The sequence below is a fragment of the Gymnogyps californianus genome, chromosome 5, assembly GCF_018139145.2.
Source record: "Gymnogyps californianus isolate 813 chromosome 5, ASM1813914v2, whole genome shotgun sequence".
NCBI lineage: Eukaryota > Metazoa > Chordata > Aves > Accipitriformes > Cathartidae > Gymnogyps > Gymnogyps californianus.
Window position 1 is genome coordinate 31,634,137 of NC_059475.1, and position 12,944 is coordinate 31,647,080.

The 12,944-nt window shown below is 39.6% G+C and overlaps 1 protein-coding gene across 6 annotated transcripts in view; it reads right to left on the reverse strand.

Moving 5' to 3' along the window:
• The window catches only part of RGS6 (regulator of G protein signaling 6), a 133,115-nt gene extending 122,769 nt beyond the window's left edge, over nt 1–10,346 (reverse strand). For 3 of the 6 annotated variants that reach the window (XM_050896761.1, XM_050896764.1, XM_050896766.1), the window contains exon 1: nt 10,289–10,330. Coding sequence is in view for 2 of the 6 variants with exons in the window: in XM_050896762.1 (XP_050752719.1) it covers nt 8,450–8,530 (81 nt within the window). In the remaining 4 variants the exon portion in view is untranslated. Of the gene's footprint in view, nt 1–8,449; nt 8,622–10,288 lie in introns of those variants that run through there. The other 3 variants (XM_050896762.1, XM_050896763.1, XM_050896765.1) reach the window with 3 other exon arrangements.
• Between the last annotated feature and the right edge of the window lie 2,598 nt (nt 10,347–12,944).

A 12,944-nucleotide genomic window follows, 5' to 3' on the forward strand; every position in this document is an offset into this window, starting at 1 on the left:
AAAATCACCGAAAGACAGAAAGCTTGTGCCAGTCTTGCACTAGCTCTTGTGTTTACCCCAAACTCAAATGGAAAATCTTCTCTACCAAATAATTAATAAGGAGAGGAAAGTGCTTACAACAATACAGTCCCATTAGAATCAGTGGAAAAAAAATAACTAAAAAAATCTACCAGTCACAGGTAGGCAAATGCTTGATTCTTACACAATCTTTGTTAATAACTGTGAACTCTGAAGCAAGAACCATTTGTTCACTTTGTAGGTAGCATGCAGGGCCTCCAGCCATGCTTCCCATATGCGTGGGGAGGTATAAATACCACTCTAGGACAACTGAGCAAGTGTAGCTACTTGAGCATTTGTTGATCTCCTATCCAGATACAGCGTTGTGATGCACCACTAGTTACAGAGCATCAGGCTGACAAGACACAGATTATTCAACTTGAAAAGGAGTATTTTTAGAATGAACTTAATTTCCTCAGACTTGACAGAGAGTAGAAGAGACTCGTCATGCCCCTCTTCCTCTTTCACATGAGGAAAAGTGACTGCTTGGGGAAAGGAATGTTCAAAACTTAAAATCAAGACATAAAATCCTTAAAGTAAATTATTAGTTTATTTCTCCACAACTTCCTCTCATCCTACTGTCTCATTCTGCTTTTAAATGCATGCATTGTTTTTTCTTTTAAATTGAGCTATAACCTTTTTGGGTCAAGGATAATCTTATTCTATTTGCATATAACTAGGGCAGTGGACACCATATTCTATAAAATATAATTCAGTTTCTTGAAGCTGGTGAACTCAATATAGCAGGTTGCTATATCTGGAGATGTAGTAATTCTATGTGACAGTGATGAGCAATCATAGTAGGCTCTCCTGAAGCCTACGCATTTGGTAGGTGATCCTGTTTAAGTGTTAGACATAAAAGGATTAGACACAAAGGATTGATTGAAAGAGCACTCAATGGTAAAATTCAAGACTACACAGGAAACACCTTCTTAGATAAGAGCTAAAGATGCTTCTTACTCCTCTTTTTTGAGGAAAAGAAATCCTACAAGAAATGAGAGGGAAGATACCCTTCAGTAGTCAACAAAGGAGGGGCAGAGACCAGAGATGATCTCCACTCAGTAACTTGTGAAAAGAGGGAGTGGTTGTCATACAGCCTACAAAGTGTTGTAGTATTGTCCTTTGTGATGACCCAAGAGCTGCTATGCACGGTCAAAACATTGTGGCCATGTCCTTCCAGCGTTACAGTGCATCACAACACCAGGACTTAGCGGTTCTCCAAGTCACTAGTAGGAGATATTAAACTGCATTCAGGCACTACAGAAAGTGAGTACCACTATTCAATAAAATTTGCAGCTGTGCAATCTTACACAATGGGACAGGTTAATCAAATCTCATACTTCAAGGCATAATATGATTGCCTACAGGATGAAGAAAGCACTTCTTGCCCATAGTATTTTACAAACAATTGTTCCTATCTTTCTCCAAAACAGGAAGAGAAATAGGTGTTACAAATACAGCCAAATCATACGAATCATGACAAATCATATGTAGGACACTAATTGCATAAAAGAATTATCAGAATCTTTTTATCACTTCTACTTGCTTCTTTTTAGTAAAAAGAGACAGTTGGAAAAGGCTGAAGTTCTATGAATTATTAACAAAAAATTGGTACAAAAATGTTCTAGTCTCTGCCTTCTCTATTTTTAACATAGATTTAACCTGAGTTCATTCACAGCTTGTTGATTAAAACTACTTACATGCACATTTTGTGGCACCTCACATTAAAAGATTATTTGTAGCTATGGCACAGCTAAAAAATATCCTCCTCTGCCAAATGAACAAGTATGAAATAAACACCATTAAAATCAAGTTATTTTAAGCAGATATTTTCTTGAACTGAGGCAGTATTGGCTAACTTTCATTTATGATTTTTCCTCCCCAGTGACTAGGCTAGATTTTTTCTTTTTTAATCTATACCTTTTTGCGATAGGCCCAAGCGCCTTGCCTTGTAGGCATGTCCTGTGCAGGGGGTGGAAAAGGTTAAAGTTACATTCAGGCTGTAAAGTCAGCCTCTCAGAAACACAGAAATTCCAGAAAACAAGGAGAATACAATTAATGACTATTTGTTTCAAGCAATTTGCTCACTGCCACACAGGAACTCTGCCCTGCCTTCTCCTTCTGCCTGTTAACCTCATCCTCTACACACCTGCCGCCTTCTGCAAGAAATCAGGCAGGGCCATACAGGTGAACTGCTAAGTTGTAAGAAACTCCACAGAACAGGGACACACACGGTAAAAAAGGTGCAACTGCAGGCAGAGGTAAGATTGCAGAGATGGAGACATTTAACATCCAAGAACTCAGGAGGAAAAGCACCAAGATGAAAAGACATCAAGCTCTTCAGGAAAAACATGAAGTTGAAAGACCACAACTGAGCAACACAGAGGACCAGCCCCTTCCAGGGGGCTGCAGAGCCTGTCCTGTCCCCACCTGCTGACAACTGCCCAGCTCATTGCATGCCTTACTAGGACTGCTTTGCTCAATAGCTCCCAAGTTCTACCCATCTACCTTGTGTATTGCCCAATAAATAACTGTTTCATGCTTTAACATTGTTAATATCCTGCTTGCAGCGTCTTTGTGCACAGCAAAACACACCTCAACAAGCTGACCCAGAGAGGAACAGTTACAGGGTTGCTGGAGAAAATTTAAGCCTGAAAAGTATAGGAACTGCTCCCACAATAATATCTCCATGCACAAACTGTGACTAAATATCTATTTTCTGCAAATCTGTTTGTAGAGGAAAGAGTGGAAGAATCTAAATTTACAAGGATCCTGAAGATTTATCAGATTTCCATAATAGTTAACAGATAAAATCCGTATGGGAAACATCCCCTGAAGAATGAATTTTACTTCTCAAACATAATATGAATAATGTATGACATGAAAGTGGGGCAGAAAAATATACTTGTTTTTTCTTTATGGCAATATCACTGCACAGATGGCAAGGAGCTCTTATTAACCACAGTAACAATATTCCATCATTTGCACAATAACCAAAACTCTAAGAGCAAGACTTTAATGCCACCATTGTGTAACTATCCACAGTTGTTGCCTAAATTGCCAGCCAACCTGTAACATGATCACTTTAGTTTTGCAGAAAAAAAACCAGACATGGTGTGGATACATACTGGACAGGGTTGTTCCGGGCTGTTTACTACCACCATGTCATACAAACTGTGAAAAGCTTTGCACGGATAAATCAAAGTTATGACCAGTGATGAAATTCCTAGAAAAAACAAGAATAACTTGTCAAATTAGCTTAGAGGATTTTCACGGTGGGATACTAAGGTTCTGGTGTTCTCCAGTCCCTCTCCACTCACTGATCCGAGTGACTGAAATGAGAGGGTTTGGGAAAAACAGTTCTCATGAATATCTGACTTCTGCTTGTATCCTGACCAAAACTGGGAAAAATTTCCCATGCTAGGTACAAGGAGCTAATATAATAGCACTAACATAAGATTTTTTTTTTTTTACTGTAGATAATTTGGGACCCAATTCTGCAAGATTCTCATGTAGGGAATGATAAATTGCACAGTAACATTGCAATTGCAAAGAGGATGGGAGAACATGTGAAAGCAATTCACAGCCACTTCAAAGCCTCACCCCAGAACAAGAGGTATATGGGACCTTTGTAGATACTGGAACCCTGTCCAATGGCTGCTATTAGATGGATGCAGAAGAAAGTATAAAGTTACATTTGGTACAGGCTCAGGAATCATGCTTAAACTCCCAGGGCTCAACTCTGAGCACTACTATGGCTTGCTTAAAAAAAAACCTTTGAGCATTATCATAAACTGATCTGAACCCAAGTTCTCATAAACTGATCTGAACCCAAGTTCTCATAAACTGATCTGAACCCAAGTTCTCATCTGGTTCTAAACACTCATCTGATCATTTTACCTTCTATCCATTTTTGGTGGAATGACTAAAAATGTGGATTTTTAACTGTTTAAATGAACTGAAAGACAATAATTAAGCTGTTTTCTGGTTCCTTCCATAAACAGAAAGCAATCTTGGAAAATGATGGAAGAAAAACTATTACTGTTAACTTATTATTTCTTGCCTAGAAGGAGGAGAATATCCAACACATTGATTTTTTTTTCCCCCCACCCTCTTAAAATGCATTTAAAGCAGATTTTAATTTGAAACACTGAGATAAAACCCTTGGTGACCTTTCAAATTCAGGAAGAGGCAAGTGCAATGATTGATGCAAGTCCCTTCCATCAACCTCATTTTTCTAAATATAGCATAAAATGCTATTGAATTTTTTTCAGTTGCAACCCTAGTACACGTTTCTGGGAAGCTAAAGTTCAGAGTTCCTTCCTCTGCAGTTATATAGGAAGCTTTTCCATTTAAATCCAGGCACTTTTTCTGAAAAAAGGTGCAGAACTGGCAGCTAAGCAGAGTCCAAGACAGCAGAGAACATTTTTAAAAGTCTACCAATACTGAAACCTATGAGAGAAATGTTCAGGTTTTTTACTTTCTGGAGAGTGTGCACTTCTAAGAATTCCTTCTTTACCTGTTGAAGTTTCCAGATCACATCTCTTGGGGACAGCTGGCATTTTAAGGCTCTCTTTCTTCTGAGTTTCTGAAACGAGGTCATTCTTTTTACTACTGTCACCTTTTAGCAAAGTGAAGTTTCTTTTATCAAAACCTTATCTTCTCACAGTGTGCTTCAGAGAAAACTTTCCATCAACTTTTCTTCAGTTTGGATTTTGTAGGGAAACTTGCATGACTACTGACAATTTCTCCAAATATAGTTTCTATATTAAAAAAATCCATTGTCTGAGTTACTGTGCTTTGAATCAATGTATTTTTGCTCTGGAGCTCAACATTTTAAAAAAGTACCTAGCAGGGCAAGCTCCTCACACTGTCTACACTGTTCTCATTAGACTTAGCTGGTACCACATTTCAGAAAGCTGCTGAAATAGTAGGAATGATTCTGACCACATTCATGCCGCATCAGTAGTATTTTATTGACTTCACCAAACTACTCCAAACTTGTATCAGGCATAGGTAAGCTAAAACTCAGGGCACATGCACCAAGTGGAAACAGGGATACCTGGGCTTATTCTGCACTGAGACTTCTGGGATTTTTATCCGAAGACAGCTGTGCATGAACCTGCGGCACTATGTCCTGCTGAACAGGTAGGAAGCCCTGCAGCGCTGTACTGTGTCCTGCTGCTTCAGCTCCCTCCTTGCGTGTGGATGCCCGACCCTTGCTCCGTTATGTACTGTAGACATACCCCCACGTCCGCTGTCTCTGTACTGACTAAATATCACAAGATCTGATTCAGCAGCATATGAATCCTATTTCTTGTTGATTGAATCCTGTTCTGTTTATTGGAATTAGTATAGGATTTGGACAAGCCTAAAGCAGCAATGCATCAGACAAAGTGCTTCTGAACTCTAGTTCTGCAAAAGACCAAGTTCTACCATCTCTTGTTTTCAAACTATGTTTTCTGGGTAGTCTCCACAAAATCCTGCTCTGACTTTATGGGGATGCGAACAGGACTAAGTTAGACTGTTAGGACTTAGGACCAAATGCACACTAGGAGGCAGATGTCTGGTAAGAGTCTGTGTATGGACTATACGATTTCAGAGACTTGCCAATGGAATTATGCGCTGTATCTTCACATTGGAGGCTGAACTATGGAAAAGTGTTTACAGCTATACCACGAGCCATGAGAAATTAACACAGTTATTTTTGAGTTGTGACACTTGCCAACACTTAACTGAAGAGCAGAAACCTTTTGATGGAAATGGTGCCTGTTTCAGGTGAGCACAGCAAAGCATGGCTTGGGAGCAACGTCACTCTGCTCCAGATCAGCTCTAAAAAGGAGCTGGGAGCATTCAAAACTGGAGATCAGGCCGTAAATATGCCCATATGTTATTCAGTCTCATTATTCTAGAATAAAAGCAACCATCTAAGTGACAACAGGGACTAGATTACCTTTTCCACCTAACCATTTCCTGCAGAGGAAGAAAGAGGCAAGTGCAGAGTCCAGAGGCTATAGAGGGATCAGATTAAATGCTGCTGTGCAACACTTAAGCAGCTGGGGAGCCACATCAGGTGGGGCTAGCCATAGGGCAGTGTGAGCCAAGCACTGCCTCCTCCCTCCCAGGGAGGTACAGGAGACTGCCACATTGTCACAGCCCACAGGGTATTCTCCATTTCAGACTTAGATGAAAAAGGACTCCTCATGGATGACTTCTCCTCCCTTTTAAGCAGTACAACACAAAATGCAAGCACACAAAAACAGCAGTGCTGGGTCAGACCAGAAACCCACCTACTCCTGCACCCTGCCTAGAACACTGGTCAATAGCACATGTCTGGAGAAAAGCACAAGGACTATGCAATTGCAAAGATACTTCTTCTAAATCTATTCCCATGCACTAATTGTGGCTCCTGGACATTTTATTTGGTACTCAGGCTTGAGGGATTTTTTTTTTTTTTAAAAGGACTCCTTTCCACTGACTGCAGAACATCATTTTTATAGGTATGAACTTGACAGATCAAGTATCTTCCTTGCTCCAACTGCCCCTTGTAAAGCTATAATGTTACAGCTGATAATTTCATGCCACTTCATAATTAAGGTATGCCTTCCAGCACTCAGATGAGTTCATAAAGCTACTTTGACAAATAAAAAAAAACAAGCTGAGGAGAGAGTGAATCACCTGCCCATGGCTATGAGAAAAGTTAGCAAGAAAGTTAAAAGCAAGTCCATAGCTTCAGAGTTTTGATTCTGCTTTAAAACCAGAGTCTATCCTTACTTTTACGCTTCACTCATAAAGCCTTTAAAAAAAAACCTAGAGAAAGTAAAGACTGGTATTGCCTTCACATTATGCCCAAAAGTGCCATTTTCATGGCTGTATAGACAATGATATTACAGATGGCGACAAAAATCAAGGTAATAGTTTGTGAAGTGTTGTGAGTACAGCCTGTTTAACTGTCCAGTCACAAAGTCATCATTAAGGTCTTCAGTCAGAAAAGCATGGAAGTATATACACCTACACCATTCCTATTAAGTAGAGCATTTAAGTGTGTATTTAAGCACCTGCTTAAGTTCTGAATCACTTATTTTGGGAGTTAGGTGTACATTTACTGCCTTTTCAAAGAGGGATGGTTTGCTGATGTGATAACTACATAAGATCATAAAATGTAACCACAAAGGAAATTAATTCAAAGTCTTTCAGGAATAATACAATCCCACCATACAAGGTAACTGGGCAGGGCCTTAAGCTGAACCAGTAGAGGGAACCCAAGTGCTGCACACTCCGGCTGCCACCCAGCAGAAGCAATGTTACTCATATGCAAACCCAGTGGTGAGAGCTCCCTGCTTTTAAGCTGCAGCCCCGTCCGCTGAGGCTGCAGCATGCCTGCTTCTGCTAGAACAACCCAGCAAGACACACTGTTCTTAGTTGCCTCCTGGTCTACCATGGATATACGGACATTTCAGTCTACATACATTGAACTTCTTAAATTCATTTTTAAAGGACAAATATATTAAGTGTAGTGTGTTTGTACAGCCTAATCTAGCTGATTTATGTTTTCCAACTTTACTAATTCATTCACATTATGCCTGTTTTCTATTACACCACATAATCTTATGTTCACAGTACGCACAATGAAGAACAACACCTGAAAGCAAGGAAGACATGTAAGGACCCAATCCACAACATTGCTTTCTTAATGTTTTTTGTATATATAGCTGTTTGGTAGCACATTTGTACTGTTTTCTCACTGTACTTACTGGTTTGGGGGTGGGGGTTGTTGCCATTGATACAGGTTTTCTGGCACAAAAAAAAAAAAAACTTACAAGTGGGAGTTTCTCCCCCACTGCCTGAGAATTTCTTCTGCTTAGTGTTTTGGAAAAGCAACAGTGGGTTTCCCATGAGCTTTCTGGCAGCCTACATGAATCCCTTTTCAGCATCTTGAACTGAATTTGCATGTGAAAACAGATTACCCTAAGACAATTACAATGTCAACCGATTAAGAAACTCCTGCACTGTCCAGGGTTGTGGAATTTATTTAAAAAGGACAATGAGGACTTTGTGGACAAGTGAAGACACTTGACAGACTTTAAAAAGCTTGAAAATTGCTTTTTTCTTATAGCATCGCATTCTGTGGGAAAGAGCTATTGGCTTCTCCATAAGTTAAATTCACTCAGTCACACACCATTTCTTTCCTGTCAGACTGTCCACAGCAAAGTTTCACACACTCTTTCAACAACAGCGCATCTGTATCCATTCCTCCGGAGAATGTTAGCACTCAGTAGATACTCCACAGAGTGATAAAGGCAGCAGAGCCACGTGAAAAGAGTGCATGGAGTCAGAGGAACCCTCCACCGAGTCGGACCAATGCAGATCTGAATAGTAACTCTGCACTCACTTTATCCACTGGCTTCATGACTCCGTAAAACATGATCAACCCTCCTTCAGCTTTCTCTCCAAACTGAGGAATCTCAGCCATTTCAGCATCTCCTCATAAGATGGCTGCTTTATATCCTTGATGATTTGAGTTGCCCTTCTCCAGGCATGCTCTTGAACTCCACCATGTCCTCCTTGAGATGTGGACACCAGAAACATTAGCTTGCATAGACTTCATATGAGGAGCAAAAGTATTTGCTGGCTTCCCTAATGTCATCTCTGTCAAAAACCTGTAATTCCCTCCAGCCCTGTTTCCTCTGCGAGGATAATCTGCTGCTGACACTTGTTGTCAGCAGTGAGGGTAGTTTAACAGTGAGTGAACATGATCTAGTGAAAATACTCTCAAAGCCACATCACATGCAGCTGGATTTCAGAAACCGCAAATGGGTTATATCCTCCCCAACCCCCAGAAAAATAAAGGAAATGGTGGAAAAAGAAGGTTTTTTGCATAGATGCAAACCCTGCAAATTTGTCACAGATGTTACTTGCACAACTCTCTGATTTGCCTGGAGACAAAGGATGAACTCAAAAGGGTTGGGAACCATGAAGTGAGAAGTTCATTCCACTAATATTTACATGGAGAAAGAAAAGTACAACCCTCTTGTATTTTTAGACCAGAAACATGAGACCATAACTCATCACGTCCAGCACTGATGTAGGTTTGGGGAGGAAAAAAAAGTAGATTCTGGCTTAATTTGGAAGCACATTGGATGAATCCAAAAGCATGTCTGTGCTTCTGTGATTTATAATAGGATATTGTAATAGCTGGACAGAAGTAGATTTATATGGCCTGTATGTAATTTAGATCCAAAAAGAGAGGCAGTGTCACTTATAATGAGCCTTAGCTGTGAGGTATGTCCCCCATTCTCTTGCTTGTCAGGCATTTCAATTATCTCCCTTGTACTTTGTTATAAATAAAGCTGCAAGGAGATGTTCTAATCCAGGCTGTCTGGAAAAACCAAGGGCTCAAAGGAGCCAAGATTCACTCATATAGTAACCGGGTTTTAACTCAGAACTACTGAGATCAGTGATTATATTCATACACAGAAAAAAACCCAAAGCGTTTTACTACCACAGAAGTGCAGTTGTATTTATCCCACCAGTGATACTCAACAGTCACCACCATCTCTTGATTTGAAAGGCAGAAAACTTTAAGACATGCCATGTGCACTTCTGAAATCCCCAGTTTCCAACAGCTGGCTTTCTGGCCAAGGTAAGTTCAGCCTTACTCTCAAAAGCACATAATTTCAGACACTGACAACTGTGCTACTATCTGAATTACAAGACAGTTGTACTAACATTGACTAACTTAGTTCTACAATCTTTTTGCTTCTCCTTCCACCTCCTCTCCATAGTTTGTCCTGTGCTTTGTCACATGCAACATCTCTCTCATTTCAAAAGACTATTATATGAATAAAAAATTTTGTAGCATTCATAAAGTAGAATATATCTATTTTATGCTTCATATAATACTGTACATACATATGATAGCACCACTTATATATTACCAAGTTAAATGGACTCTATTTTGCTGCTTTGCAAATATATTTCCTGGCAAGTCAAGAGCTTTTTACAGAGAAGATTACTTTCCTGAATATTAAATTCAACCTACACTAACAGGAACATTCTCCAGTCCTTTCTCACATACTTACTTGCACACAGCCTTTGCTAAGACTTACCTTTTGTTTGTTAAAACTCTTTTTAGCTTTAATAAGCTACAGCTTCAAAATACTAACTACAATTACAAAAATGCAGAGTCTGGAAGTCAACCCTTGAACTGAGAAGACTACTATTTTCTCACCTGCATGTCCATCCACACCACCGAGATCCCAGGAAACACGGCTCAGAACAACAGCTCATGCACAGAATATGCCTAAGAAAGGTAAGGGGAATGAGTGGAGGGGAGTAAATACCCAATCTTAACCACACCCAGAAACAGGGCAGCCTCACTTACCTGCATTGATTTCACCTGAGCAGTTGACTTCCAGGAGCTTTCCTAGAGATGATGTCTATAAGTAGCCAACCAAGAACCATGAAGTACAGATAATTTTAAACTGGACAGATAGTCACCTCTACCTGTAAAATGTTTCAAATGCAATCCTGAAAGGTACAACACAATTTTACATTACCAGAGGACACTTTCTGTTTTCACCTCTTGAAATTCAAAGAGCTAATTAACAATGTGTTGGTTTTTTGTGACTGGAGGGCAGGTTAAATTTAACCTAATTCCTCTGCCACAGAAGGTGACAGCATTTAAAGGCACCAACACCAGCCTTTTCTTGCTCTCAGTTACTTATGCTTCTGAACTTACAACTTACTGGTAGTATAAGGAAGCACATGCTGCTCTATTACCAATTTGTTTCAAATTTAAACTAGGAACTAAATCCCCCATGGTAACCTCAAACATCACACAGCACTTTACCAAATATGTATCTTCCCAACAAGGAGACAGTACTTGGATCCACTATGTACTTTTCATCTGACATTGCTATGTTTACAAAATTTAATTACCCTTCCGTGACAAGATGGGAACTGCTACGTTGATAACCTGTACTACCCTGGTATAGTGTCTTTAGGACCACAATAATGGTCTGGCCAGTTACTGTATTTTATCACCCTGGGGGTGGTTAAGCACTGGAGGAGGATGTTCCCACAAAGCTGACAATTATCTAGCCAGAGGGTGTCCTGAAGTGGCAAGTAGCCAAACTAAGGCCAGGCCAGGTCCCAAAAAGGGGCTTTTTGGAAAATGGCCTCATTAGAACGACTGTGAGGACATTGGTAGATACCTCACAAAAAGGGTGCAACCTGTTTTGTAGTTGCAAAAATATTTTTCAAGAGTGCTACTGTTCTCAGAAATTATACTTTGCCTTAAAAAGGCTGCTGAACCACTGGTTATTATTGGCACTGAACAAATAACATAAATAATAACTACCATGGAAGTGACCTGGATTTACCAGTTCATCCGCTATGCTGGTAACCTGTCTCCTAAACTGGCTGCTAAGTGAAAAAATGTAACTTCAGTCCAGTACAATATTTATACATGTACATAATACTGCTAATTGTGTGATTGCCCTGCTAGAAGAGAGAGGAAAATGGACCTCCCTCATACTTTTTTGAGTCTGGAGCATACTTTGGAGTTGTGCTAAACTATGAAAGAATAGGGACAGCAAAAGGATGTGAAGGAATTGGCTGTACTTGCAGGGGATCCCCTGGAACATGCCATGTACTTCCCAGCTTAGCACAGGTGATGAGCAAGCATATGTACATACACACCCACCCCCCCACCCCCCCCCGAAGGGATATATATGCATTTTATAAGGACAAAGGTGCCCCTCTTTAAAGAACACTTTGCAAGGAGGGTGGGAAGCAGAGGGTTTGACATTATTCTATTTCAAAGCATCTGCCTAAAAACATTTTAATTGCTTACCAGCTACAAATAAATGTATTGCAAGCGGACATAAATACAGATTCATTTTGAGGCAATTGGCATGATTACTTTCCTTAAGTGATGAAAATTACTATGTAAACCAAAGTCATAAACTGAGTGAAATGATTGACTCCCAAACCACCATCCAAGCATTAAAATCTCCAAATTGGTAGTAAAACACTTTTATGTTCAAGGAAATATTTCTTCCTTCTACTGATGCTTAAATCTAGGAATTCTTGGTGGAAATTGTTACCACTGGAACTTTTTATCAACAGAATTAATAATGAAAACAACAGCAAACACAACTGCTAATGATTATGCTATAAATTTAATTAACAGCAATAAAAAAGTGACATTTTAATTGACTCAAGCGTCATACACAAGTGTAATACAGGACAGTCAGGCAACCATGGGACTATATTAATCCCTGTGATAATATAAAAATGGTAAGTGGGAGGGTAAGGGAAGACGTTTTTTTGCAAATCGTATAAATACCAAGAAAGTAATCTATATTATTACTAATTTTTATGTGGTCACTATAAAAAGCTGAAGGCAAGTAAAAAGCTGAAGGCAAGTTAAAGTTTGATTAGGTGCTGGAAAGACATGTACAGAAAACACTTCATAAAAGTATAGAAAGTATAGCAGTAATCTGAAAGATGCTGTAACCTCCCCAAACAAACTCATCCTGAAAGAGAAGCAATGGGAACTGTAAGAGCAAAGAGTCACACATGGTAGAAGTTGTTAGTGCTACTAAAACTGCATTTATGTAATTTAAAAGATTCAGAAAATTAGTGCTGAAGAAATACAAGTGAGAGTGAGGAAAGGATTTCTATTTTTAATAAATGTAAGGAAGATGCATTTGCCCAGAGAAGTCAGGAGGACAAAGCAGCCCTGGAGTAGAAACGGGAGCTTCCCAAACCACAACCAGTTTAGCTACTGGAGCAGCTGGGGGGGCATCTTTCAGCACAACCTAGAACTTACATTTACTGTTTTAGATTACCCCTTTGTAACACTGACCGTAGCTTTGCAT